At 40.3% G+C, this 24681-nt stretch overlaps 1 protein-coding gene across 5 annotated transcripts in view; it reads left to right on the top strand.

Moving 5' to 3' along the window:
• Nucleotides 1-24681, top strand: part of LOC110320040 (serine/threonine-protein kinase TNNI3K) — a 250965-nt gene that overhangs the window by 38483 nt on the left and 187801 nt on the right. Inside the window, exon 1 of one of the 5 annotated variants that reach the window (XM_029537371.1) lies at nucleotides 9318-9384. The exons of the other annotated variants lie outside the window; for them this stretch is intronic. Coding sequence (XP_029393231.1) covers nucleotides 9373-9384 — 12 coding nt within the window. The 5' untranslated portion in view covers nucleotides 9318-9372. Of the gene's footprint in view, nucleotides 1-9317; nucleotides 9385-24681 lie in introns of those variants that run through there. 5 annotated transcript variants of the gene reach the window in all.

Raw genomic sequence — 24681 nt, 5'->3', positions numbered from 1 at the left:
TAGACACGATATGGACACTTGAGGACCTAGGCACCAAGTCCATCTACCCATTGACCTAAAAGGTAGTTACCCATCTAAAACCTACAGAAATCTTCTCTGTGATCTCACAAGATAGCTGGCCACCACCGAATCCTTGGACAAGATGACTGGCTTCACACATGCAAATCCATCTAAATTCTAGAAGAGATTCTATTTCTATAAATGCACAAGTATCAACACAAAGTCACAAGGACCACAGGTACTGGAAAAGCAACAAGGTCTCGAGACACTAAAGAAATTAACATCTGCACAGTCCCTGATAAAGACTTCAAAACAATCACCTCAAAGAAACTCTGTGAATCACAGCAAAAGAGAAATGAACAATAAACAGAGTGGTGAGACAAAGATTAAAGTCAAGCTATAAAATGTTCAGTCCAGATGACCTAGAGACAGACAGAAGTAAAGGAACACAGGGAACACAGGGACCGAAACAAGTAACCATGCAGAGCTTCAGCACCTGACGTGTGTGAGCAGAGTCTTTAGGTTCAAAGATGTGTCATCTGGAACCACCTAAACAGAGGAGTGGAAAAAAGAAAGGAAAAGAATGAACAGAGAAATGAAAACGAGAAGAAAACCTAGAGTCCTTTAAGAGTTCTATGGCACACACACAAACTTGAACTGTGGAAGCTCAAAAGGAAAGGGGAAGATAAAAAACAGCCTATTTACATAAAGCAGGGCAGAAAGCTTTCTGATCTGAAGAGGAAAAGCAGTACTCATATCCAGACAACCGTGTTAAACAGTCAGAGGTGCTAGCTCAGATGATTTATCACCAAATGCTCAGCAATCTAGAGGAAGAAAGCTGACAGCCCTGACAGGAAAGCAGTGTCCCCTAGACAGGCAGCAGCCACAGATAATGCATCCTAAACAAAGGTTCCTCAAACACACAGCTCCAACAACGCACAGTACTGAGAAAACCATCTAGTCACGTGAAGAGGAATAGAGCTGGATCCTTAAAAACAAGGAAACTGGAGAGGCAACTTAGGAGTTAAGAGCATTCAGTGCTCTTCTTGAAGATGCATTCTGTTTCCTCCACCCAAGTCAGGTGGAGGTTCATAACCAGGTAATGCTGTCTCCAGGGAAATCAGCACCTTGGGCCTCTGCTGGCACCTGAATTTCTGTGCGCATACCAGAATGCAGATATGCCCATCTACACATAATTAAAAATAATAAAATAAATCTTGAAGAACTGGGCAGTGGTGGCAGACACCTTTGACCCCAGCACTTAGGCAGATGCAGAATAATCTCTGAATTTAAGGCCAGCCTAGTCTACAGAACCAGTTTCAGGAGAGCCAGGGCTACGCAGAGAAACCTTGCCATGAAAAACCAAAAGAACAAAAACAAAACAAAACACACACCCACTCAAATAGTAAAAATCAATTCAAAATAGATAAGACTTAAACTTTAAGCCCCAGAACTTAAAAATTACTAGAAAAAAAAAACACAATTAAAATTTGGAATTCTAAATCACACCTATTTAAATTAGTCAAGAAAAAGAAGACATTCTGTGGCACACGAGAAGATATTTGCAAGCCATAGGTCTGATGAGAAGCTAATATCCAAAATTCACAAGGAACTCACTCAAACTCCTCAAAGGGCCTATAGATACACCAATTTAAAAATTAGACAAAGACTCAAATAGTTATCTTTTAAAAGAAGAAATATCGATGTGTAAATGTGTGAAACCAATGGCAAGTATACAAATTAGTTCTATTCATATATCTATATCTATATCTATATCTATCTATATATATATATATATATACTTTCAGAGTATATATAATATATATAATACATAATTTAATAAAGCTCTAAAGTATGTTCTAAAGAGCTAGTGAGAAGGCATATTCAGTATTATAGGAAAAGACAGAGGGCTGAAGGAGCAAGTAAGAAGCTCTCAACTGCATTTCTCCACATGCAATGTTTAAGCAGATCACAGCAAAACCTTTTTCATACATATATGAAAATAAACACACAAAGAAGTTGAACAGTTAAATGAAGGTCTTTGGAGTTAGGAAATAGTAAATGGATGTAGAAAATTCCAACTTTTAAAACTGACATTTTAGGGTCTTCTAAAGATTTAATGTATGGCCTAAGAATGCCCTAAAATCCTGTTTAAAATCTGCCCTATTCCCTCTCCTCCTCTAATGTGTATTTGACCTGTTTAAAATAGAAGGTGGAAATTTGACTTCATCTAATGATAGATTTTTTTCCCCTGAAAATCCAGAGGAGGGTTTGAATTCATTGACCTCGACACCAGAAGTCTGCCATACCATGGAGGCATCATTTATCTTGGAGGTCTGCACACATCTCTCTGTGGCTTGGCAGAATTTTTCTCACTTCCATTCTGATCAATACTCTTGTCCGTAGTCTAACATGATAATTTTTCTCTCCTGGTAAAACATTCTGTTCTGGATTTGTAGAGCAAGGTGCCCATGCAGCTGCCTTCCCTAGCAGCCTGGATCCGTTACACACTACCCCAGGAGATAGGGATCTTGAGATTATTTATACATGTTCCAATCTTCAATAACTCCACATTTATAGAATGGCATTAAATCGATCTAATCTCTCTGGAAACTTTATCTTTTCGCCTAAACTTTGCTCAACCAAACACACAGCCCTCAGATTAATGATACTGAGAATGCTGTGGATGTGCTAACCAGGGAGAGTCACTGAATTAGAAAAGAGGGCATACCATAAAAAAATGGCGAGAAAACAACCTTCTGAAAATCTAGATTCTAGTTCTGAAATGATAGAAGATCACAGCAAAAGCCCCCAGATTTTCTCTTAAGCCTTGTTTCTTATTTTCCTTCTAATAACTACCATAGGCATTGCCAGAAAAGTAAGACCTTCCTGTCATGAAGGCCAAGTAGCCACCCTCAAATGGCCAAGCACTCTGAGCTTCTAATACACAAGACCCCAAGGGTGTGTTTATGGCACATTCTCTCTTGACAGTTTCCCATTTTACATTTCTTATCTTCCTGGTGTAGTTGACTTCTAACTCAGAAATCAATGACAGCAATATTTCAAGTTAAACATTATTAATATACTGGTACTGGGTTTTAGTTAGTTATAAGTGTGAGATGAAGTCAGAGAGACTTAAAATACTTTGTGAACTAAACCAGGCAAAAACCTAGCAGTTTTCTGAGCAATAAAGGTTGAATCCTTTTTTATTTTTTCTTTTCTCTTAACCTCCTTACATGAATCAATATGCTTTAGCCAATATGATCTCAGGGAAAACAAAAGTTGCTAGAGATTTCCTATGCTGGCTGCAAATAACATCACAAACCCAGTAACAAAACCAGCATGTCACAGTCATGTGGGCCAGTGGAGTAAAACAGAGGACTCGGCCCACATAGTTATAGACGCCTGACTTGTGACAAAGTTGTCTAAAGCTCAGCTGGAAAAGATGGCCTCTTTTAACAAATACTGCTGACAAAACCAGCTTCCACATATACAAGGATGAAATGAATCCCCAGTCTCTTTCATTCTAAATGAAAAAGTCATTCAGAATTGATCTAAGACTTAATTTAAGTCCAGGAACTCTGAAAATACTCAAGAAAAAAAAAAGAAAGAAAAAAGAAAAAGAAAAAAAGAAAAAACTTCAAGCTACAGGAGCAGGCAAAGATTTTCCTACAAGGAATATAACACTTCAGGAAATAAAACCAACAATTGACAGGTGGGATTACATAAAATTAAAAAAGTTTCTGTGCAACAAAAGAAATTGCTGAGGGAAAGGGCAGTCTACAGGGCAACAGGGAATCTGCTCGCTACACATCTGACAGAGGACTAATATCTAGACCATTGGAAGAACTTTAAAGATTAAAAAAAAAAAAACCAAGCAATCCTGCTGATAAATGCACTCATGAAACAAACTAACAGTTCTCAGGAGATGAAATACAAACCACCAACAAACACGTGAAGCCATCCTCAGCAGCTGTACTAGTCACAGAAATGCAAATTTAGATATTGAGATTCCCATCTGACCCAGTCCAAATGGCAGTCATTGAGAAAAATAAGAGGAGGTCAGAGCAATGGCTCAGTGATTAAGAATCCTTGCTGATTTTCCAGAGGAGGGACCAGAGTTTGCTGCCCGTCACCCACACCAGTCAGCTCACAATCTCCTGTAAAACCAGATCCTGAGCGACCTAATCACCTTTCTGAGGGAATCCCCACATGTTGCTAGTGGGATGGCCTGCAGCTCAGAAGACTATTCACGCTTCCACACAACAAAACAGTTTCTAGTTTCTTGCAAAAGATCTCCATTTGGCTCCCAAAACCCTCACTGAGCTATCCAATGCCCTTGTCAACCTCTATGGGCACAAAAATATACACTTGATGGACATATATATACATTCAAGCAAAATGCTCATAACACACACACACACACACACACACACACACAAAGATGTCCTGGACCTAACTGTCCCAAGCTGCACCTCTCATCTGTACTCATTGTTTGGTGGGTGATGAATGAATGTGCTACCCATGCTGTTTCCCACAGTCCCTATAGGGAACCCAGATCCCTGTAGTGATAGTGTTTAGGGAGGAAGACTATAACACTAGTTAGGTCACACAGAGACACCATCATGGTGTCCCAGAGTAGATCCCTACCTGAGTCTGATCATGCTGGTCTCCCAAGATCCAGGTGTGTGTAGAGGAGAGGTAAAGGTGTGGTGTGTGTAGGTGTGGTGTGTGTGTGTGTGTGTGTGTGTGTGTGTGTGTGTGTGTGTGTGTGTGTGTGTGNAGAGAGATTAAAGACAAATGATTGTTAGTTCTTGTCATGTTTGTTGTTGGAGGTGGTATTGTGTGTGTGTGTGTGTGTGTGTGTGTGTGTGTGTGTGTGTGTGTGTGATTCTCTTTATCCTTTCATCTGTGGGTGTACAGCTAGGCTGCTTCATATAGTAACTATTGTTCACAATGCTGCACTAGACATGGGGCACAGAATGTTTTCAATATATTACTTTCATTTATTTTGGATTGAATTTTCTCACAACAAGCCTGGGTAGTCATATTTTTTATGAAGTGCCATGGGGCTACAACTGTTTGTATTTCAATAAATAAGTTAGAAGTTTCATGGCCTTTTATAACCTTGAGAGCTACAAAACACCCCCCACTGAACTCTATTAATCAAGCTAATCAAACCCACTTGGTTTCAGAGGGAGGAGAAATTTTCTCTACTTCTCAGTAGTGTCAAACACTTTGTGACCGTATTTTAAAAGTCTCTATTGTCTGTTGTTTAACTATAAATTACTTACTCCCCAAGGGAAATACACTTACTCATCCAAGAGCCTCATGCTGATGCAGGTTCTTGTCCGGTCCATGAAAGGTAAGGACCACAGAGTATCCATCACTCCTGATGTCCTGTCTCAGTCTGATTCCAAGTTTATTAAAGAGACAAGCTGCCTGTCTCTAACTCACAGCACACAGGGTAGAACAGTAAGAGAAACCCACAATGGAATGCTTATTCTATAGGCAGAAACCCAACTCTACTGGCACTAAGACTCTAATATCCCAAACAGGAAGAACAGCTAGAAATGAGGATTGCTAGAAGAAAGGTTTCTTGATTACTTCAAATATTTTAGATAAGGATTATAGAATCATCAACTGTTCATTCTTGTATGTGAATGTATGTGCAATTTAGGTAAATATACTTGTACTACTGAAGGTTGTAATTGTACATGCTTGCACTACTGCATGCTGGCCTTGTGCATGCTTACAGGCTAGCATTGTGCATGCTTGAGTTACTGAAATTGTCATTGTGCATGCTTGCACTACTGCAGGCTGGCCTTGTGCATGCTTGCACTACTGCAGGCTGGCCTTGTGCATGCTTGAGCTACTAAAATTGTCATTGTGCATTCTTGCACTACTACAGGCTGACCTTGTGCATGCTTGCACTGCTTCAGGTTGCTTTGTTGTATGATTGCCCTAAGGTGGTCTTTGTTTGCATGCTTGTACTACTGTTCGCTAGTGGTGAGCATGCTTGCAATACTTCAGGCTGGTACTTAAACAGTTTCTTCTCTTTCAGCTTTTGAGATTAAATCATCTATATTTTGTAGGTATCATAAATCAAAGGTAGGTCAGATTCCAGACATCTGATTAAACCATCTTGTTCCAAAGTTTTCTCTTCCTTCAAATCCCTGAGTTATTTTATAATTTTGTGTTTTCCAAGTTTGGTACAGAAAATGGAGTTATTTCTCTATGTTGACTCTGCTTGTCTGTATTTTATGAGTGTGAGCACACGTTTAGTAAACCACCCCGAAGGTCATCAAAACAGGAGAACTTGGTGATGAATCAGAGTCCATTTCAGCTGCTTTCATCTCAGTTCTGAAGGAATCAGAACATGTCTATCCCTGTTTATAAAAGGGCATCAATGTTTCTTCTAATAGTGTCATAAATAAGGCAGGCATTGACAGATTTACTGTTGATATGTGTTTAATTTAAACGTGTTTTGGAATATAGGATAAGTGGTGAAACTAAGCTGCCAGCCCTGAGAGATGAATGGCCTGAGACTCCACAGCACATCACTCATTTTAAATTAAGACATGATATTATTCTTTCTGAATTATATCACAAGTGGAAGGAGACAGAGTGAGGTCCTGCTCTTCAGGCAAGGAAATAAAGCAAGAAAAAACTCTCCTGAATCATGAATTTAATGAAATATGTCAAATTTCTTGCAACTATACGCATAGCAGCACTGGCCTGCAGTGTGCTGGCCGTGGGGCCATCCATGTCCCCTACCCATGCTGACTGCTTCTTGCATCTTTACCATAGAATGCAGAGGTCTGCTTTTAGTTACATGATTTATCAATATATATGCATAATTCTCCTCCTTGCTACTGCGTCCTGTCCTTAACATGAGTCTAATCTCTTGTAAACTTGAATATCAAGTAGACATTAGCAATCTGGTAAAACATTTCCTATTAGATTTGCTCACAGCATATTCTCTTTGCCCAAACTAGTATGGAATAAAATTTTCTGCATATTATGTCACTCGGAAGTTATTTCTCAAGCGTGTCAGCATGCTAGGGATTTTTCTGAGCAGTTTTTAATAGACTCTCCTATTTGTTTCATTGTCCTCATGTTATATTTGGGGAAATGATGTCACCCTGCTGGACACGGGCACATTCAAATTGGAGAAAACAGCGCATTAACATCTTGAGGCATCGTTGCAGAGGGATAATGTAGGCAGGTCAGTGTGACTCTAAGGCTTAACTTACAGTGTCTAGGAGACATTGGCTGTCAGAGGGCAAGCAGTGTGGATTCTTCAGACAGTTCTCCATCTGATGAACAAGGAGGAACCTGTTGTTTGCTCTATCATATTAACAAAAAAATATGGAATTATGCACTGATATTGACATTACAATAAATACATTGAGTTAAGAATCAGGTAGGATGTATGTAAAAATTCCATACATTTCCATTCATAATCATTTACAACCCTTTTTCATCCCATGATTTGGGATTTTATACATTTGTGTCATCTTTGAATTTTTTTCTCAGTATAACTATATTTTATTTGTTCTAACAACTTTTAGCACAAATGGAATATGTTATAAAATATGAGAAGCAGAACTTTTAAGCAATGTACTGGGTATCTGGGGACATAATTAGAAAGACAAATATTTTCTGAAGAACTTCCAAATGGGGAGAGATGAAGAGAATGGGATTGTGGACCATGAGAGTTTTGGTCATGTGAGGAACTGACTTCAAATATGTTAAATACCCACTGAACAAGCATTTAATGGAAGGTCGGAATCTCAGCTTTCTATGAGATTAAACACTGCTGTGACTTGACACCAGCTCAGCCTACTTACTGTTCCCAGCTGAGTGGTATTATGGGACTTCTATTTCTACATTAAAGACAATTATGGAAGGGTAAAAATGATTTTGTACAGGGAGTGTGAGTACCCAGATTTCAAGCACAGAATCTGTTTGTTTGGGTTTTTTTTAAAGATTTATTTGTTTTATATATGTGAATATGCTGTCACTGTCTTCAGACACACCAGAAGAGGGCATCAGATCCCATTACAGGTGGTTGTAAGCTACCATGTGGTTGCTGAGAATTGAACTCAGGACCTTTAGAAGAGCAATCAGTGCTCTTAACTGCTGAGCCATCTTGCCAGCCCCAATCTTAATAAACACTGCTCTTGCCCTGGTGTGCCATAGTGTGATTCTCAAACTCCCTACCTGGTTCTAGCTATTCCTTGACTTTGTGTTTGTTTCATAGATGCCCTCTATAACGTAGAAAAACTAGCTACAAGTGTCAACTTTTTATTGAGGCAAATTAATTCAGATCTAAAACCCAATTCTGTGTGTTGTTATTGTGCCACCCTGGCAGGAAGGCAAGTCCATTGCTTTGTCATCACACGTAAACATCTTTGTCTTTGACTCTGTTGTTCTAAGTACTGCATATAACTAAAGGGCCCAGGGCCCTGAGTGATATCAATCCACATAGCTTCAGAATACATACCTTCAGAAATGTGTGTGTGTGTGTGTGTGTGTGTGTGTGTGTGTGTGTAAGGAAATACAGCAGAAGCTGAGGTAGGAAATCTGATACCCACTCCCATGTCTGTGGTAAGTAAAGGTAGAGACAGGAGCACCATGGGAACAAGGACAATGGAAAGATGGTGGAGGATAGCCTCTGAGTGGTCTAGCTGTCTGATGGTCAGCTTCAACAATGATTCTCAGGGAAGCTCAAAGACGTACTGTCAGAGAGTGAGTCAGGATAAAAGTACTCCAGACTGGAAGCAATCAAGCACAGAATCCTAAGAGTCAGTGTTCACTGAATCAAGGTGTGAGGATGAACAAGTATGAAGGGAACAAAGCATGAATGAAAGTGGCTTGTCCCCGCCAGTCCTCGCAAGTTCTGAATTTGGAGCGACTCCCAAGGGACTTCCAACATGCAATGAAGCAGCCGAGATTCTATACACGGGCCTTCACTGCCCAGCAGATGTGTGCTCTAAATAGGTCATGTGACTTGACCAGGCAGCCTCCTTCCAACAGGCCTGGTGCAGAGAAAGCAGATGAAGGTAGGACCGCGCAGCCTGGTGCTGCTCAGAACTCAGTCCTCCCGCACCAGGAGTGAGGAGTAACTCCTTTAAACACAGAGCTCCTTCACCAGGATTCCAAGTGAGGCTTCTCTGAGCATTTGAAAAGAGAGGTTAGAAACAGAGGACCTGTACATCAGCTCAACATTTTAGCTGAGCATACACCTACACACAGTTGTAGAGTTAAAAGATTTTCTTTAGAGATGACACTATTCCTCTGTTTCAGGAGCACCAGTCACGACATCAGCTCAGATAATTGTTTCATCGTTGTTGCTGAGTTAAGCAAATGTACAAAAAGGTACCTGGTCACATGATCTTCATGGCTGTCTTCTTAGTCTTCCATGTCCCAGGTATTTTGCTTTAGTTGCGTCTTAGAGCAAGAGCCACTGCTATTTTCTGCCCACGCTTCAGTTGCTTCCATTAACACTCAGAAATAAATTAATAAGGTGCCCAGCATCTCACACGTAGGACTCCTCTTAGATGTATTTAGAATCTTTTTATAGCTAAATCTTTCTAGGAAAATATGATTCCCCTATGTCAATAACTGTGTGATGTGCTCATCCGTTTATTTGTCTGGTTTAATATAACCATTCCTTAAAAGTCAAATCAGATCAGAGAAGTTGCTGACAGCTGCAAAGCTTCTGTGAGGCAGAGGTCAGACTAGGTTTTGCTGAGCCAACAGCCAGTCCATTGGAACAAGGCCAGCTGCCCCTGCACCACAGCTGTGTGGCTTGCAATGTGCCTCTGAGGGAGTGGCTTCCAATGGCATGATGGGAAACCTGCCCCTTCCTGTCCCTCTCACAGCAACCAGAGGGACATTTTCTTTTACTCTGTGCTTTTCCTCTTTTACAGGACAAATAGCCACCTCAGATTGCTGCCCTGATCTACATACAGCATAAGCAGGGTTGGATTTCACAACTGGGAGTCACCCAGTTCCTGGGGAAGTTTAGTTGCCCCAGATAGGTGCATTCTGCTTCATTTTAGGAAAGTTCATTTTTTTTTTTAATTTTTAATGTTTCAGAACCCCCAAGAGCAAGAATCATTGCCTTTAAACTATGCTCTGTGCCAACCTCAGAGCTGTTGAACATTTGAAAATAGAACTTTTTAATCATTACTGTTCCTTCAGAACTGGGAGACAATTTAGGAGCTAGAGTGAGTTACACTAATAAGTTTGCCATTCTCATAGTCATACAAATTAATTCAGAACTTGCAGGCTTCTAGCTGTCAGTGAGAGAAAAAAAAATCTGTCATGCAATGGAGGCTCCTAAAACTGATTATTGCTTAATTAGCTTCCTCCTTATTGAAAAAAATCATTAGTCCAATTATAAGTTCCCCCGGTTTTAGTGAACTGGTATTTTTGTTTTTCATATGAAGATAGCTAGCAATATATTAACGTATAACAGTATGTACCCTGAAACTTGACAAAAACTATGTGCGAGCTTTTTTATTTCACAATGAGCTCACAGGGTATGTTTTATGAAAGCATCAAGAACAGACAACAGCGTTCAGTGTAATTGGGAAACTTCCTTCACTAGACCCCCCCCCCCGGAGACTTTTCAACCCGGAGGTTGTGGCAGAGCCTCCACTTCCAGTCTCTTTGCTGTGTCTCCTCTCTGAGTGCATTGGATTCAGTACACAGAAACTCCTTCCTTCCTTATTCCTTCGAGAAACAGAGGTATCCTGTGAAGACAGTGCTCCAACATTGGGGTTTAGTTGTAATTAACATAGACTAGGAATCTTTGTATTCTACTTCTCTGATTTTCTAAAATTAATAGCATTTAAGTATGACAGCCTCTGAGCTCTCTTTATACTTGACTCCATTTAGAAACTCTGAGATCTGCTCCTGGGTCTTTGCATAGATAAGTAGTGTTTTGAGGCATGCCTAATATTAAAGTTAGACTTCCTACACTGAAAACTGTGTGTGTTGATGTCCTAAACTGTTTTTGTTGGGTTTTTGTTTTGTTTTTTCTTCTTGTTGTTGTTTTATTTTGTTTTGTTGCATTTAGGTTTTGTTTTGTTTTTTAAATTTGTGATGTGCATGTCAATCAAAGGGAAGAGGAGGAATGTTAAAATCCAGGAAACCATGGGACAGCATCTCTGACTATGGAGCATAGGGTCAGTAACCACCACTCCAGATGACAAGCAGTTAGAGCTCAGGACCAGTGGTTGCAAAGCTTCTTGCTTCCCAGTGGCATTCTGTCTTTTGTCTGGGATGCTTAGAGTGGGCCAATGTCTCTCCATGGCAGTGCTCTCGTGCAGGATATAGGGCACTTCATAGAAATGTGAGGAGAATTGCAAACGAACAAAGAAAGTAAAAATGGAGAATGGCTATTGACACTATTTACGTTTGATTTTCTTTTTATCTAGTCCATTTCACTGGGGACACAGAGGTCTTGTACATTACAATTCAAACAAAGTTATGTCAGAAAAAAAATGGACATGGTGACTCGTGTCTGTAGTACCAGAATTTGGAAAGTCAAGAAGGAGGATGGTAAATTCTGTGCCAATTTAGATTATATAATGAAGCTTGCTCTCTCTCTCTCTCTCTCTCTCTCTCTCTCTCTCTCTCTGTGTGTGTGTATGTCTCTCTCTCTGTCTCTCTCTGTCTCTGTCTTTCTCTCTCTCTCTGTCTCTCTCTCTCTCTAGCTCTCTTGCTCGCTTTCTCTCTCCCTGTCTGTCTATCTATCTATCTATCTATCTATATTTATATATCTATATATCTATATATCTATCTATATATATATATATATATATAGATATATATATGTGTGTGTGTGTGTGTGTACATCTATGTATGTATAAAATGTATAAGTACATGCACAAAGTATGTACATGTATGCATATGTACATGTACATGTTCATATATACATATGCAAGAGAGAAAGAAATTTATTTAGTAGAGAAAATTGGAAAAATAATGTCGATTCCTGATTATTCAGACTATTCTCTTTTGCCAAAAGTTTCCAAGGTCAACCTTAACAAATCCTTTCCAACCTTCTGCCTTCATCGTCAGGCTTAGAAAGAGGGAGACCCTGAGGTCTGGCCCTTCCACCAGTTATTGATAAAAGCTCCACATGGAGGTGATATTAAAGTGAGAGTCAGGGGTGTTTGTGAGCTCCCCAGACGCGCACTGCTGTCTTTTTCATTGCTCTCAGTTCCTTCACCCCTGTTTCTTAGCCTCTGCATTTCTATCCCCACCTCTAGGCCACGTGCCCTCTCCTGCGAAGGCTGCTTCGGGGCCAACTTGGATTAGTTAGTATTAAACCACTTCCACCATATCCTGTCCTTTCTCTTCCTGTAAAAGGTTGTACTTCTTTGTGAGTCACACTAAACAGTGTGTTTCAGTCACTGAACAAGAATTACAGCTATTCAAAATAGAGTGTGGTAATTTTTGCAGTATGTTTAAAATATCACAATTTTGGAAATTCTGAGAATTATTGACAATGCTAATTAATTGTCCTTAAATCAAAGAACAACATACCAGGAATTTGAAACCCCAGAGAAACTTGCTTTTTCCATTCTAAGTTATAACTCTAAATGTATCATTGTTCATGAATAAATATATTTTGCTTTTACAAATCCAAAGAAACGTGCCAGGCATGGTGGTGCATGCCTTCAATCCCAGCACCCAGGAGGCAGAGGCAGGCAGATTTCTGAGTTCGAGGTCAGCCTGGTCTACAGAGTGAGTTCCAGGACATCCAGGGCTACACAGAAAAACCCTGTCTCAAAAAAACAAACAAACAAACAAACAAAAAATCCAAAGAAACCATTAAAAGTTAAGAAAAAAAAAAGAGGAATAATTTCAAGGCAGGACACTTAATCAAGCCCAGATCACCACAGACATGAGGTGTAAAGCTCAGATCACCCTAGACTTGGGGTCTATGTCTCTGTTATCCTCTCCAGGGCAGTAGAGCACTCGTTAAGCCATCTCAGTGGAACAGAACATCACTGTGTTGCCTAGTTTTAAGTCATCTTGACATAACTTAGCATTGAGAAAACGCCTCCATAAAATTGGGCTAGCCTATACGCCATTTTCTTAATTAGTGACCAAAGGGGTAGAACCAAGGCCATTGTGAGTGGGGCCATCACTGGCTGGGTGGTCCTGGGTTCTATAAGAATGCAGGCTGAGCAAGCCATGGGGAGCAAGTCAGGAAGCAGCGCCCCTCCATGGCCTCTGCATCAGCACCTACCCCCTGATTCCTGCTTAGCCTGAGTTTCTCTACTGACTGCTTTTAACGCTTTTAATGATGAGCTGTGATATGGAACTGTGAATGAAATAAACTCTTTCCTCCCCAAGGGTGGTATTTCATCACAGCAAGAGTAATGCTAAGACATTGCCCAAGGCTGTATTGAGAGGTGAGATAATATAAGCCTCAATTATTCATCTTGTTACATTTAAAAAAGAAAAACTAACATTATAACTTAATATAGGAAGGATTTATTTTAGCTCACAAGTTGAGTGTGCAGTTGATCCTGACTCTGTGGCATCAGAAGTTTGAAGCATCTTTGTCATTACAACCCTAGGCAGGAAGCAGAGATTTATTCTGGGACACAGCTTAATTTCTTATTTTTATTCAGTCTAGGGGCCCTAGCCTGTGGGATGGAACCACCTACATTTAACTCGAGTCTTCCTTCTCAGTGTATCTACATCACAAGTGTGTTTCTATGCTGATTCCAAATGAGAATCAAGATTAACCAAAACAATAGATAAATTAAAGTAGATAGTAATTGGCTATAATAATTTGATTAGACTTTGGAGGAAAACAAATGTTGGTTATATAAAGTAGTTACACTTCATCTGTTTTTTATTTGTTTGTTTGTTTGCTTTGTTTTTTAACCTGAGATGTAGACCTAAGGAGGGATAAACCTTTGACTAAGTTTTAAATCTCTGACTTACTTGCAGTTTATTCTGTCCTGAAAGAAGTGCATTAGGCCTACTTTGGCACCTCCGGGAATGCCAGCCAAAAACGTCAGGAATGAGGGTATCACTGGAGAATGGCAGCATCTTGAAACCTTTGCACCATATAAACACATGATTTATATACAAATTGTTTAGGAAAAAAATCAGGGTTTGTTCTGAGTTAGTCCTGGGAATTTGCTGGACAGTGAGAGGAAGCTCTTTCATTCTCCAAGAAAAGGTCTCTTCAGAGAAGAAACAATCAGAAGGGTGAGCTCTGTTTTAAACTCTTAATGCTACCATGTAAAAAGAAAAATCCAAATTTCAGCCCAATAAACAATCACTAGAGAAGAAACTAAATTGTATCAACTGTAAAATGTATCATTGCAAAAAGTATCATTATAAAATGTATCAAGTCTTGCCAAGCAATTACAATACAGCATTACTGTTTGGTCTCCTCCACCACTCATGCCATGCTGGTGTCCTGTGGTGCTGGTGGTCAGAAAACTGGACTCGGATCAGACCTAGTGAACTCTTAGATTTGGTTCTTTCCATGTATGGATGACAAATGTAACTGATATTTCTTCTTCTTTTTTAAATTAAAAATTTGAGAAAACAAGATCACTTGCCCCAATATTACTGCTTTCCCAGAGGCAGATTACAGCTCTGACTATAAATAGACTTCTATTATCAAGTTTTATTTCCTAAGGGACAGGAAAATTCATCACTTGTTCTCTCTTGTGTGCATTTAGATTTTGGCAATATGTAAACCTTGAGACTCCGTGCCCACTGTTTAGACTTCACAAAGCTAACCTTGATGTTCTAGAAGGGCTTTTTTTCTGTTCTACAAATTTTATTCAGAGAAATTTATACCAAAGAATTGTGAAAGTTGGTCAGAAGCAGCAAATAACGTCAGTGAGATTTATTGCAGATCCACAAGGACATGGGACAGTTGTAGAAACTGAAAGAATTATAAATTATACTTTTAGACATCAGTTGCTCACTCTTCCCTTTACTGGATTGCTAAACAAATGTCTACTGAACAGCTAATAGGTTGCAAGGTCTTTTCTTGACTCATCCCAGCTGACTCAAGGCTTAGAAAAGAATGCCAGCTTGCAGAACTTCTCCTAGAGGAAGACACACACATTGAAGTAAACACACAAACAAAATCTCCATGGTAGCAAAATGATTGTCACCCTCTGGCTGTGCCTGGAAGTTCTGCCTTGTAGTCTCTTTTGTTCTTCCTGCTTATCAGAGAACATGGAAACACTGGTCCCATCCCTGCTTAGGACAGGTGTGCTCACTTTGTTCTGACCTTAATTATATCTCTTGATACCAATCCAACTGTGCCAAACATGCTCCTGCCTATGGAGCCTTTGGAGTGTTTCTGTCTTCTATATTTCCTTAGAAAAGGGTTTGACCCAGGACCCAATGGTGGTATGGACATTCAATTGCCCAGTGACACATGAGTAACCGGTAGGATATGCACACAGTCTTTAAATAATGAGAACATTTTCTCTTTAGAACATGGTCACTAAACTGCTCGAGGAGGTGCTAAGGAGAAAAAGCATAAAAGCATTCATGTGCCGAGGGATGAAAGCAATGAGTTCAGCAAAGTCCCTGTCTGAGTGCATGCAAAAAAGAGAGAACACAAGTTTCAAAAGAGAGAAGTTAAAGGATGCATCATTTAAAATTTTCTTCCCAGTGATATATCTCCTAAACACAATGAAGTGAAGTTCTCGTCAATCAAACACGATTGTGATCCAAGGATCTGAATGAACATTCTATACTAGGAGATGATGGAGGAGGGCACAAAGGGGCAAAGATATCTGCAAAGATGTGGACCACTACATCCATTGGCTGAAGTCTCCCCAGTGCTCTTACCTTTCGAGGGGTGATCCTTCCTTTCTCTGCTTCATTCACATATTGGTTGATAGGTTATCAAAGTTATTCAAGTACTCTTCTATAATGTTTGTTATTTACATTATCTAAAATATTTTAACTTTACATATTATGGTTTTCATCTCTGTAAGTTGTACATTGGTCTTTATCATATGTGGTAGTTTGAACATGATTGGCCTGGAAAGTGGCACTATTAGGGGGTGTGGCCTTGTTAGAGAAACTGTGTCACTGTGGGCATGTGGGCTTTACGACCCCCATCCTAGATGCCTGAAAGCCAGACTTCTCTTGTTTGCCTTTGGAATAAAATTTTGGATTCTCAGCTCCTTCTATACCTTGCTGCCTGGACACTGCCATGCTCCTGCCTTGGCGTTGATGAATTGAAACTTTGAACCTGTAAGGCAGCCCCAATTAAATGTTGTTCTTATAGGAGTTGTCTTGGTCATGGTATCTATTCACAGCAATAGAACCCTAAGACATTATATGCTCATAAATATTCTGAGCTGTCTTACCACACAGAATGATTTCAGTATCTATTGTATAATCTTTTATTATCCCTTTTGGAGGTTCTGACAGTTCTCAGTTCTGGATAAGACTTGGTTGTTTCTTTCACTGAATGTCTTGCTTTACTGCCTCTGCACCCCTAGTATTCCTGACTAGATCCTAAACACTGGGAATACTATGAAACTGTGTGCTGAATATTTTGAATTCCCATAGATATAAACTAGGAGTATTGTCAAAACCCTTACTGGGTCACAGACAATACCCTTGGATACTCTTTTATGCTTTCAGTCCTAGCTTTGAAGAATTAGTTGGCATGATTGAAGCAGACCTCAGGTGACACTTACCACCACTTACTGTAGCTATCTCTGCTGAATACTTCGCCTAACTCCCATAAACACAAGAGTTTCCATCCTGAGTCTCAGAAGCAGCCTTGCCATTTTACCTGTTGCATTCTGGGAAATGTTATCATTAACCTTCTCCATGGTTCTCATCCTAGTCAGTAGTTCTCAAGGGCATCTTCTGAGTGTTCAGGGATTTCTTCCTTTGCACAACTTTTGTAGAGGAATTTTAACCCGGCAATGTGACTGCTTTGGCAAGAGAGCACATCCAGAGATCTGCTAGGTCTATGTAATCAGGCAAGAATGGCATACCTTTAATCCCTCTGGCTGGAATAAAGACATCCCCTTAGTATGCCCCTTTAGGGTAAAATTAATTTCTAGAAGAAAGCATCCATGGCTAGAAGTGACATCTAATTGAAGGGCAGACAAAGTGACAAATCAGAGAAGGATTTGACAGGATGAGTCAGAGATTGGACAAACCCAACTCTCAGGAGAACAGCACAGGAAAGAGAAACTAAGATCAGTTCAGGTAGGGAGAGAGTCAGTTGGGAGTCAGTGCAGTGAGTGAAGTGCAGTAGAAATGAGTTCTTTAGTGATTTCATGCAGGTCAGTGCAGATCAATAGAGGCAGTTGAAGCCAGAGGATAAGAATGGGCCAGAAGATTAGCACAACCTTCCAGAGTTAGTTTGAGGCCAAGCAGAGCAATTCAGTGACAAGCTGAGAGACGCCAGATTGATTTAGTCAGCTTGGAAAGGAGTTTGTGCCAGAACAGCTGAATTGAACCAGCCAGCCAGAGTTCAAAAAGAGCTAGATCGGGTGAACTTAGTAAGCAGTAAGCCTCTGAGCTGACAATTACATCAGGCAAATGCAATTTCCATCTACTAGTTCTCTTCTATCTGGTACTCTGAATTATGAACTCAAATCCTCTATTCACCCTGGCTGTTCTCTCCTTTGAACTAAGTTCCCTTTCACCTCAGGGAACTGGCCACCAAGCATCTGAGTGTTGCCTTGATATGCAGCAGCTTGGAACTTCTGGACAGTGCCTGGGCTAATTTCAGGGAACCTTGAGTGTTCTGCCTCATAGACTTTGTCCTTCAATGCTGATGTTCAACCAGATTTATTGAGTCATCAAACCTTTGAGCTGTTTATGGTTATAGTAGAAATTGTGCCAAAACTTTGAGGTACTTACATTAGGGATCATACTATTACTACCCGTGATTACATTAGAAATTACAGCAACATTTTGTGAGTTATAAAATAACATTTATTATCTTTGTGGATGTTTACGTTTCAGATTAGTACACTGTTTTATGCTACTATAGAGCAGTAACAGCAACAGCAGAGCAACAACAGCAACAAAAGATCCGAAAGCAACACTGTAGTGGGAACACAAGTTTTTTCATTTTAAGTAATATATACTCAACTCAGAACTCACCATAGTTCTGTGATCAAACTACATTTTGTGCATAGGTTTATCAAGCTCTCTGAATGTCTTCAAAATACCACAGGGACCAGAGAATCAAATGATACACACATGGAATCACTATTACAGGCTAGAGCACTATTAACTCAGAAAAATAGAATTGCCACTGTAGCTACTCTCAGAGTCTTCCCTGCTTCTGATAGGAGAAAATGGTACTAATTAGATAAGGTTGTTTGTGCCCAAGTTCTATCATATGCTAACCATGTGGTAAGACCAAGACTGAATTCCAACCATGTATATACTTTATCCTTTTCTGAAGGAAAACCTGGTTCTGAGCTTCATTTCACTCTCACTGGGGTTTTTATTTATTCCCCCTGAATTTGGGTGAATAGGGCTTAGGGTGGTTAGTAAGTGAATTACTAGTGTGCCTTTGGTCCTGCAGCAGATGTCTGGCTGATGCAGGGAAGGTGTTATTGTAACAGATTCTTACTCTAAAATGCACATGATCCATATGTGGTTCTAGTACATGTCAAACAGCAGAGCTTTGGGTAGCTAAAGCGTCTGCAACTGTGGATATACTGGTCTCATTGTGCCATTTACTCTGATGTATTTGTAGATAACACTCTCAACATTATTGTTAAATAAGGTAAGGAACAATGGATGACTAACATCTGTTGTCCTACAGAAAATTAGTGTGGGTATCCTGCAGTTCATCAGGTAGTCGGGTTTCTGGTGTTAATTAAGGAGGAAGCTGAGAAAAGGAATTACTGGGTGTTCTAACTGTGTGCTTACAATTGTACTGGCCTGAAACCTCAGTGTTCATGTCATCTCTTTTGTTTTTAAACGCAGCTGCTAGAATTCATTAATTACTGCTATAATTTCTCGGGAGGATTCATACCACTCTGTCTTGTCTGAGGGTTGCACTCTTTCTGTGCCCTTCAGTCGAGTCGCCTGCAGAATGTAATTACGAAGCCTCAAACCGAGGTACACCACCTTTGTTTTCCAAACACTTCTCTAAATGTGCTTCCTCTGAGGAGATAAAAGGAATGGGAGGGTTGATTTGAAGAAAAGTCCAGAGAAAATTGCTTGTCGTGTATGAATTCCTCTACCATGAGATGTCCCGGCTGCATGTCAAGGAGTGTGGGCCATTAGTGGGAAGGACTATAACTCCTACTGCAATTTGCGGGCCTTAGTGATTGCCATACAGTGGGAACTATAGGGTCTTTTCTCATTAGAAAAAAATCACTGCTTTTGAAATATGTAGGACACTATGTGTTCCTATGTGTATAATGAAGTCTGGGGTAAGCCAGAGATTTAAAAATAGGACTACCCCATGAAGAAGTGATCAGAAAGGCCTTAGGGAGCCCATAGCACAGCACCACAATGGCTGCTTGGGGGGGGGGGGTTGCAGAAGGCGTGGGTCCTCCACTTACAGACTTCCTGTAGGCTCTCTTTGGAGCAACTCATTTGGCTCCTTTTCCTCCCTAGCTTCTATTTCTTATTCCATTTCAAGGTCCCTTCCTCTCATGCTTTTAACCAGAAATATCTCGTGTATATCTCTTCTTATTCTGCTGTAATTACATTTTAGATTATCTCCTTTTTTCTGGCATTTGTCAGCATATAAAACAATAGGTTTTATCAGGTCACCATTATGCGTAGGATTTTACCCCATCATATTCACCTTGTCAAAACGCTCTTTGTCCCTTCACCCCTATTGCTGGTCCAGGGAAAGACAGAGAGGAGAGGGAGAGAGAGAGAAAGAGAGAGAGAGAGAGAGAGAGAGAGAGAGAGAGAGAGAGAGAGAGAGAGAGAGAGAGAGAGAGAGAGAATGAATCTCACTGCCATGGAAGCATAACACAGGGATATTAAGTTTTGATATCATACTGCTCTTAGAATGAGTTGCATGTGGGTCAGGCTCACTGCTCTGATCTATGTGATACCTCAGTCTCCAGTCATTGCATTTCTCCATGTGTTCTCATCACATTACATTGACAATTGATACTATATTACCATATTTAGTAAAGTTTATTTAACATATACACACAAAACACATATACACACATATAAATACAAACACACAAATACACACAGAACTGTGTTCTCAAGCTTTACTTTCACAACTTAGAATGGTAATTTCTTTAATTTCATTGATAATAATTATTTGTGAAATCACCTTCTCAATCTTAAAACTAAATTTAATCTTACTATGGGGTGATAAGGAAATATCACAGAAAGAGAACCATACTTCTATGACAGCCTGGAGAAACGATTTTCCATTTGGGTTTTCTAGACAAAGGCTTAATTAGAGCTGTACCAGAGTTTCAAAGGTTATTACAGAAATGGTCATCAATGACCTAAGTGGAAAACTCCGTAGAATGTAGATCATGGCTTTCTGACCATTCTCATTCATGACCTGTTTTCACTCAAGATGTTTTTATGGAAGCCTGAGCATGCAGTAACAGAAAACATGCACATAAGTAAAACATATATTCATAATAAATCATGAAGAAAAATATTTCCAAATCATTATTTAACATACATATGACTTTGCCATTAATTGAAGACAAGCAAGTTTGCATACTAATGAAGTAAATGTGCTTGTTTGTCTAACATGATATGATTGAGAGATATGATTTGATGCTTTTGTACTAGAAGTGATAGGTAAATAGTAAAAGTCCTGTTTGTCATTAAAGCTATGGTTCTAGTGTATACACAGCAAGACATTGCAAAAAGCAGCATACACTGACCTCAACTTGATCTGAGAAATCCCAGTGTTTATTACTGCTGTGTTGCGTGATAGCATACACACGCAAAGAGCATGTGTGCTTAGCGTGCAAGCTCCAGAGAACTTGTATGTTACAGGCAAACCCTGACACACCACCATACATTCAGATGTTTAGTTTTGAATTCATTTTTGGTCACTGCCTGTCCAGAATTCTTTTTGCTGGTGGCAATGGTTTTGTGATCTCCACATTCAGCTATGTGACCTGTGGAGATGAAAAGCCCAGTTTCAGATGCTTAGATAGAAAGAATATTAACATGGTATTTGTAGAAGATCTCAAGGAAGAGTGTGTTTTTAAGTGGAAAATCTACAGAAAGTGCAATCAAAGGGAGTTTGATTGGTAAATACAAACTGAATGCCTCCATCTAAACTGCTCTCCTGGTAACATAGGTCTCCAATTGGATACAGTTAGCATCTTTAACTGACACATACTGTTGTTCATTACTTTAAAAACCTGAAAATGGGGTTGAAGTCTTTATTGAGTGGTTGTTTGCAACAGCAGCCGCCTTGTTCTGGGTACAGGAGCTGCACAAAGAAAACTAGAATCAAATGGAACAGAAGAGACAACACTATAGATTTTGTTCCTTACTTTGGAAATTTATGGCCAAGGCTGTGCTGTGTTCCCCTGAGCTACCTCATCTCACAGGTTTCTGCTTGAACAACTGTTGCTTGTTGACATGTTTTCTTGTCTTTCCCACCCCCATTCCTGACGATACTTCCCACTTTTTTCACTATGTTTAGGTATTATAATTAGAGATTGTAAATATCTGTCTTAGTCAGGGCTTCTACTGCTTCAACAAAGAACCATGCTCAAAAAGCAAGTCAGAGAGGAAGAGGTTATTCAACTTTCACTTCCACATCACTGTTCCCCAGCAGTGGAAGTCAAAGGAACTCAAGCAGGGCAGGAAACTGGAGGCAGAACCTACTCAGAGGAGACATATATATATATATATATATATCATTCTATGGTCTCCCCATTAATGTGACCATAATTTCTAGCCTTTTCATTACTGAGTTCCAGAGATGTGGCTATGGACTTTGTACTGGCTAGTTTTGTGTGTCAACTTGATACCAGCTAGAGTCATCAGAGCAGAGGCTCAGTTGAGGAAATGCCTCCATGAAATGCAGCTGGAAGGCATTTCTCAATTAGTGATTGGTGTGTGAGGGCCCAATGCATTGTGGGTGAGGCCATTCCCTAGACTGGTGGTCCTGAATTCTATAAGATAACATGCTGAACAAGCCAGGGGAAGCAAGCCAGTAAGCAGCACCTTCCATGGTTCTGACTACAACATGCATTTATATTATCCTTTTTCCTTTCCTTAATTTTCTTCTTTATTCTCTCCTCTCCCCCTCTTTGCCTCCTCTTCTCTTCTTTAACCAGTGAAATTGGGGCCTTGGGTACTGTCTTAGCCAGGGTTTCTATTCCTGCACAAACATCATGACCAAGAAGCAAGTTGGGGAGGAAAGGGTTTATTTGGCTTACATTTCCATACTGCTGTTCATCACCAAAGGATGCACGACTGGAACTCAAGCAGGTCAGAAAGCAGGAGCTGATGCAGAGGCCATGGAGGGATGTTCTTTACTGGCTTGCTCAGTCCACTCTCTTATAGAACCCAAGACTGCCAGCCCAGAGATGGCACCACCCACAAGGGGCCCTCCCCACTTGATCACTAATTGAGAAAATGCCTTACAGCTGGATCTCATGGAGACACTTCCCCAACTGAAGCTCCTTTCTCTGCGATAACTCCAGCTATGTTAAGTTGACACAAAGCTATCCAGTACAGGTACTATACACAAGCACTCTACCACTGAGCTGTACCCCAAGCCTGATAATATTCTTTTAATGAAGTATTTCTTTTCGTGATCTATGGCTTTCTCATAAGAAATTTGCTCAGATATGCAAGCCTCTTACCTCAGCTTTTATCTACCCGTGGCCAGTTTCTTCACAGTAAGGTCAGCCATGTATGAACAATGGGTCAAATCTGTTGTGGAGTATAGAGTGCTACTACCCACATAGGATTCTGAGCTAGAATTCCCACCGGTGGGTTTTGAACAAGTAGTACTCTTGTCACTGGGTGTCCTGTGACTAGAAAGATGTTCTGAGAAACAGTCTGCTGCTCAGGCCATGAGGGGTTGAGATACCAGAGAACCATGTGAGGCAGGTTGCACTTAGCTGTTTTATGGGGAGGCAAGACCTTCAGGCAAGACTGTCTATCAGCCAGTATCTGATCTCCTTCTAGGACCTGGGGATAGCTGGGATATTAGAAACTGTAAATCTGATAAACAACTTCAGCAAAGTAGCTGGATATAAAATTAACTCAAATGAATCAATGGCCTTTCCCTACACAAAGGATAAACAGTCTGAGAAAGAAATTAGGGAAACAACACCCTTCACAAGAGTCACAAAAAAATATAAAATACCTTGGTGTGACTCTAACCAAGGAAGTGAGAGATCTGTGTGATAAGAACTTCAAGTCTCTGAAGAAAGAAATCAAAAAAAGATCTCAGAAGAAGGAAAGATCTCCCATGCTCATGGATTGGCAGGATCAATATAGTAAAAATGGCTATCCTGCCGAAAGCAATCTACAGATTCAATTCTTCACAGAATTAGAAAGAGCAATTTGTCCAATTATGCCCTATTACATCCAATGCACATGGCATGCACTCACTGATAAGTGGATATTAGCTCAGAAGTTTGGGACACCCAAGATAAGATTCACATACCACATGAAACCCAAGAAGCAGGAAGACCAAAGTGTGGATACTTCGATACTTCTTAGAAGGGGAAACAAAATACCCATGGAAAGAGTTACAGAGACAAAATATGGAGCAGAAACTGAAGAAATGACCCAGAGACTGCCCAACCTGGGGATTTATCCCATATACAGTTACAAAACCCAGACATTTTTGTGGATGCCCACAAGTGCTGGCTAACAGAAGCCTGTTGTAGCTGTCTCCTGAGAGGTTCCACCAGTGCCTGACAAATACAGAGGTTGATGCTCTCCGCCTACCATTGGACTGAGCACAGGGCTCACAATGAAGGAGCTAGAGAAAGGACCCAAGGAGATGAAGGCGTTTGCAGCCCCATAGAAGGAACAATAATATGAACCAACCAGTACCCCCAGAGCTCCCAGGGAATAAACCACCAACCAAAGAGTACACATGGTTGGACTCATGGCTCCAGCTGCATATGCAACAGAGGATGGCCTAGTCTGTCATCAATGGGAGGAGAGGCCCTTGGTCCTCAGAAGGCTCTATGCCCCAGTGTAGGGGAATGCCAGGGCCAGGAAGTGGGAGTGGGTGGGTTGGTGAGCAGGGAGATGGGAGAAGGGATAGGAAGTTTGGGAGGGGAAACCAGGAAAGGGGATAACATCTGAAATGTAAATAAAGAAAATATCTAAGAAAAAAGTAGTAATAAATGATTTTTGAAACAAACAAACAAAGATGTAAGTAAAGTATATCTGTTGGGATAGCCCTGGGATAACTTGTATTTTGTACTAATTTTGATTTCCCAGGAGGGGCTGCAGATGAGGAGTGAATCACATACACAGGTGACTTCTTGTAAATCTTCTCCCCACCTTAACTTGTAAAATAAAGGCTAGATTGGGCAATGGAAATGAAGGTGGAGCTGAAAAGTTTGATGGAGAAGGAGGAACGGAGAGAAGGGAGAGAGAACAGAGAGAGAAGGGAGGAAGATGGAGGAAGAGGAAGATGATCCAGATTCTGCATGGCTTTAAATAGCCACAGTAGCT

Source organism: Mus pahari, chromosome 4, assembly GCF_900095145.1.
Source record: "Mus pahari chromosome 4, PAHARI_EIJ_v1.1, whole genome shotgun sequence".
In the NCBI taxonomy this organism is placed as follows: domain Eukaryota; kingdom Metazoa; phylum Chordata; class Mammalia; order Rodentia; family Muridae; genus Mus; species Mus pahari.
This window is presented reverse-complemented; position numbering and strand designations above follow the sequence as displayed.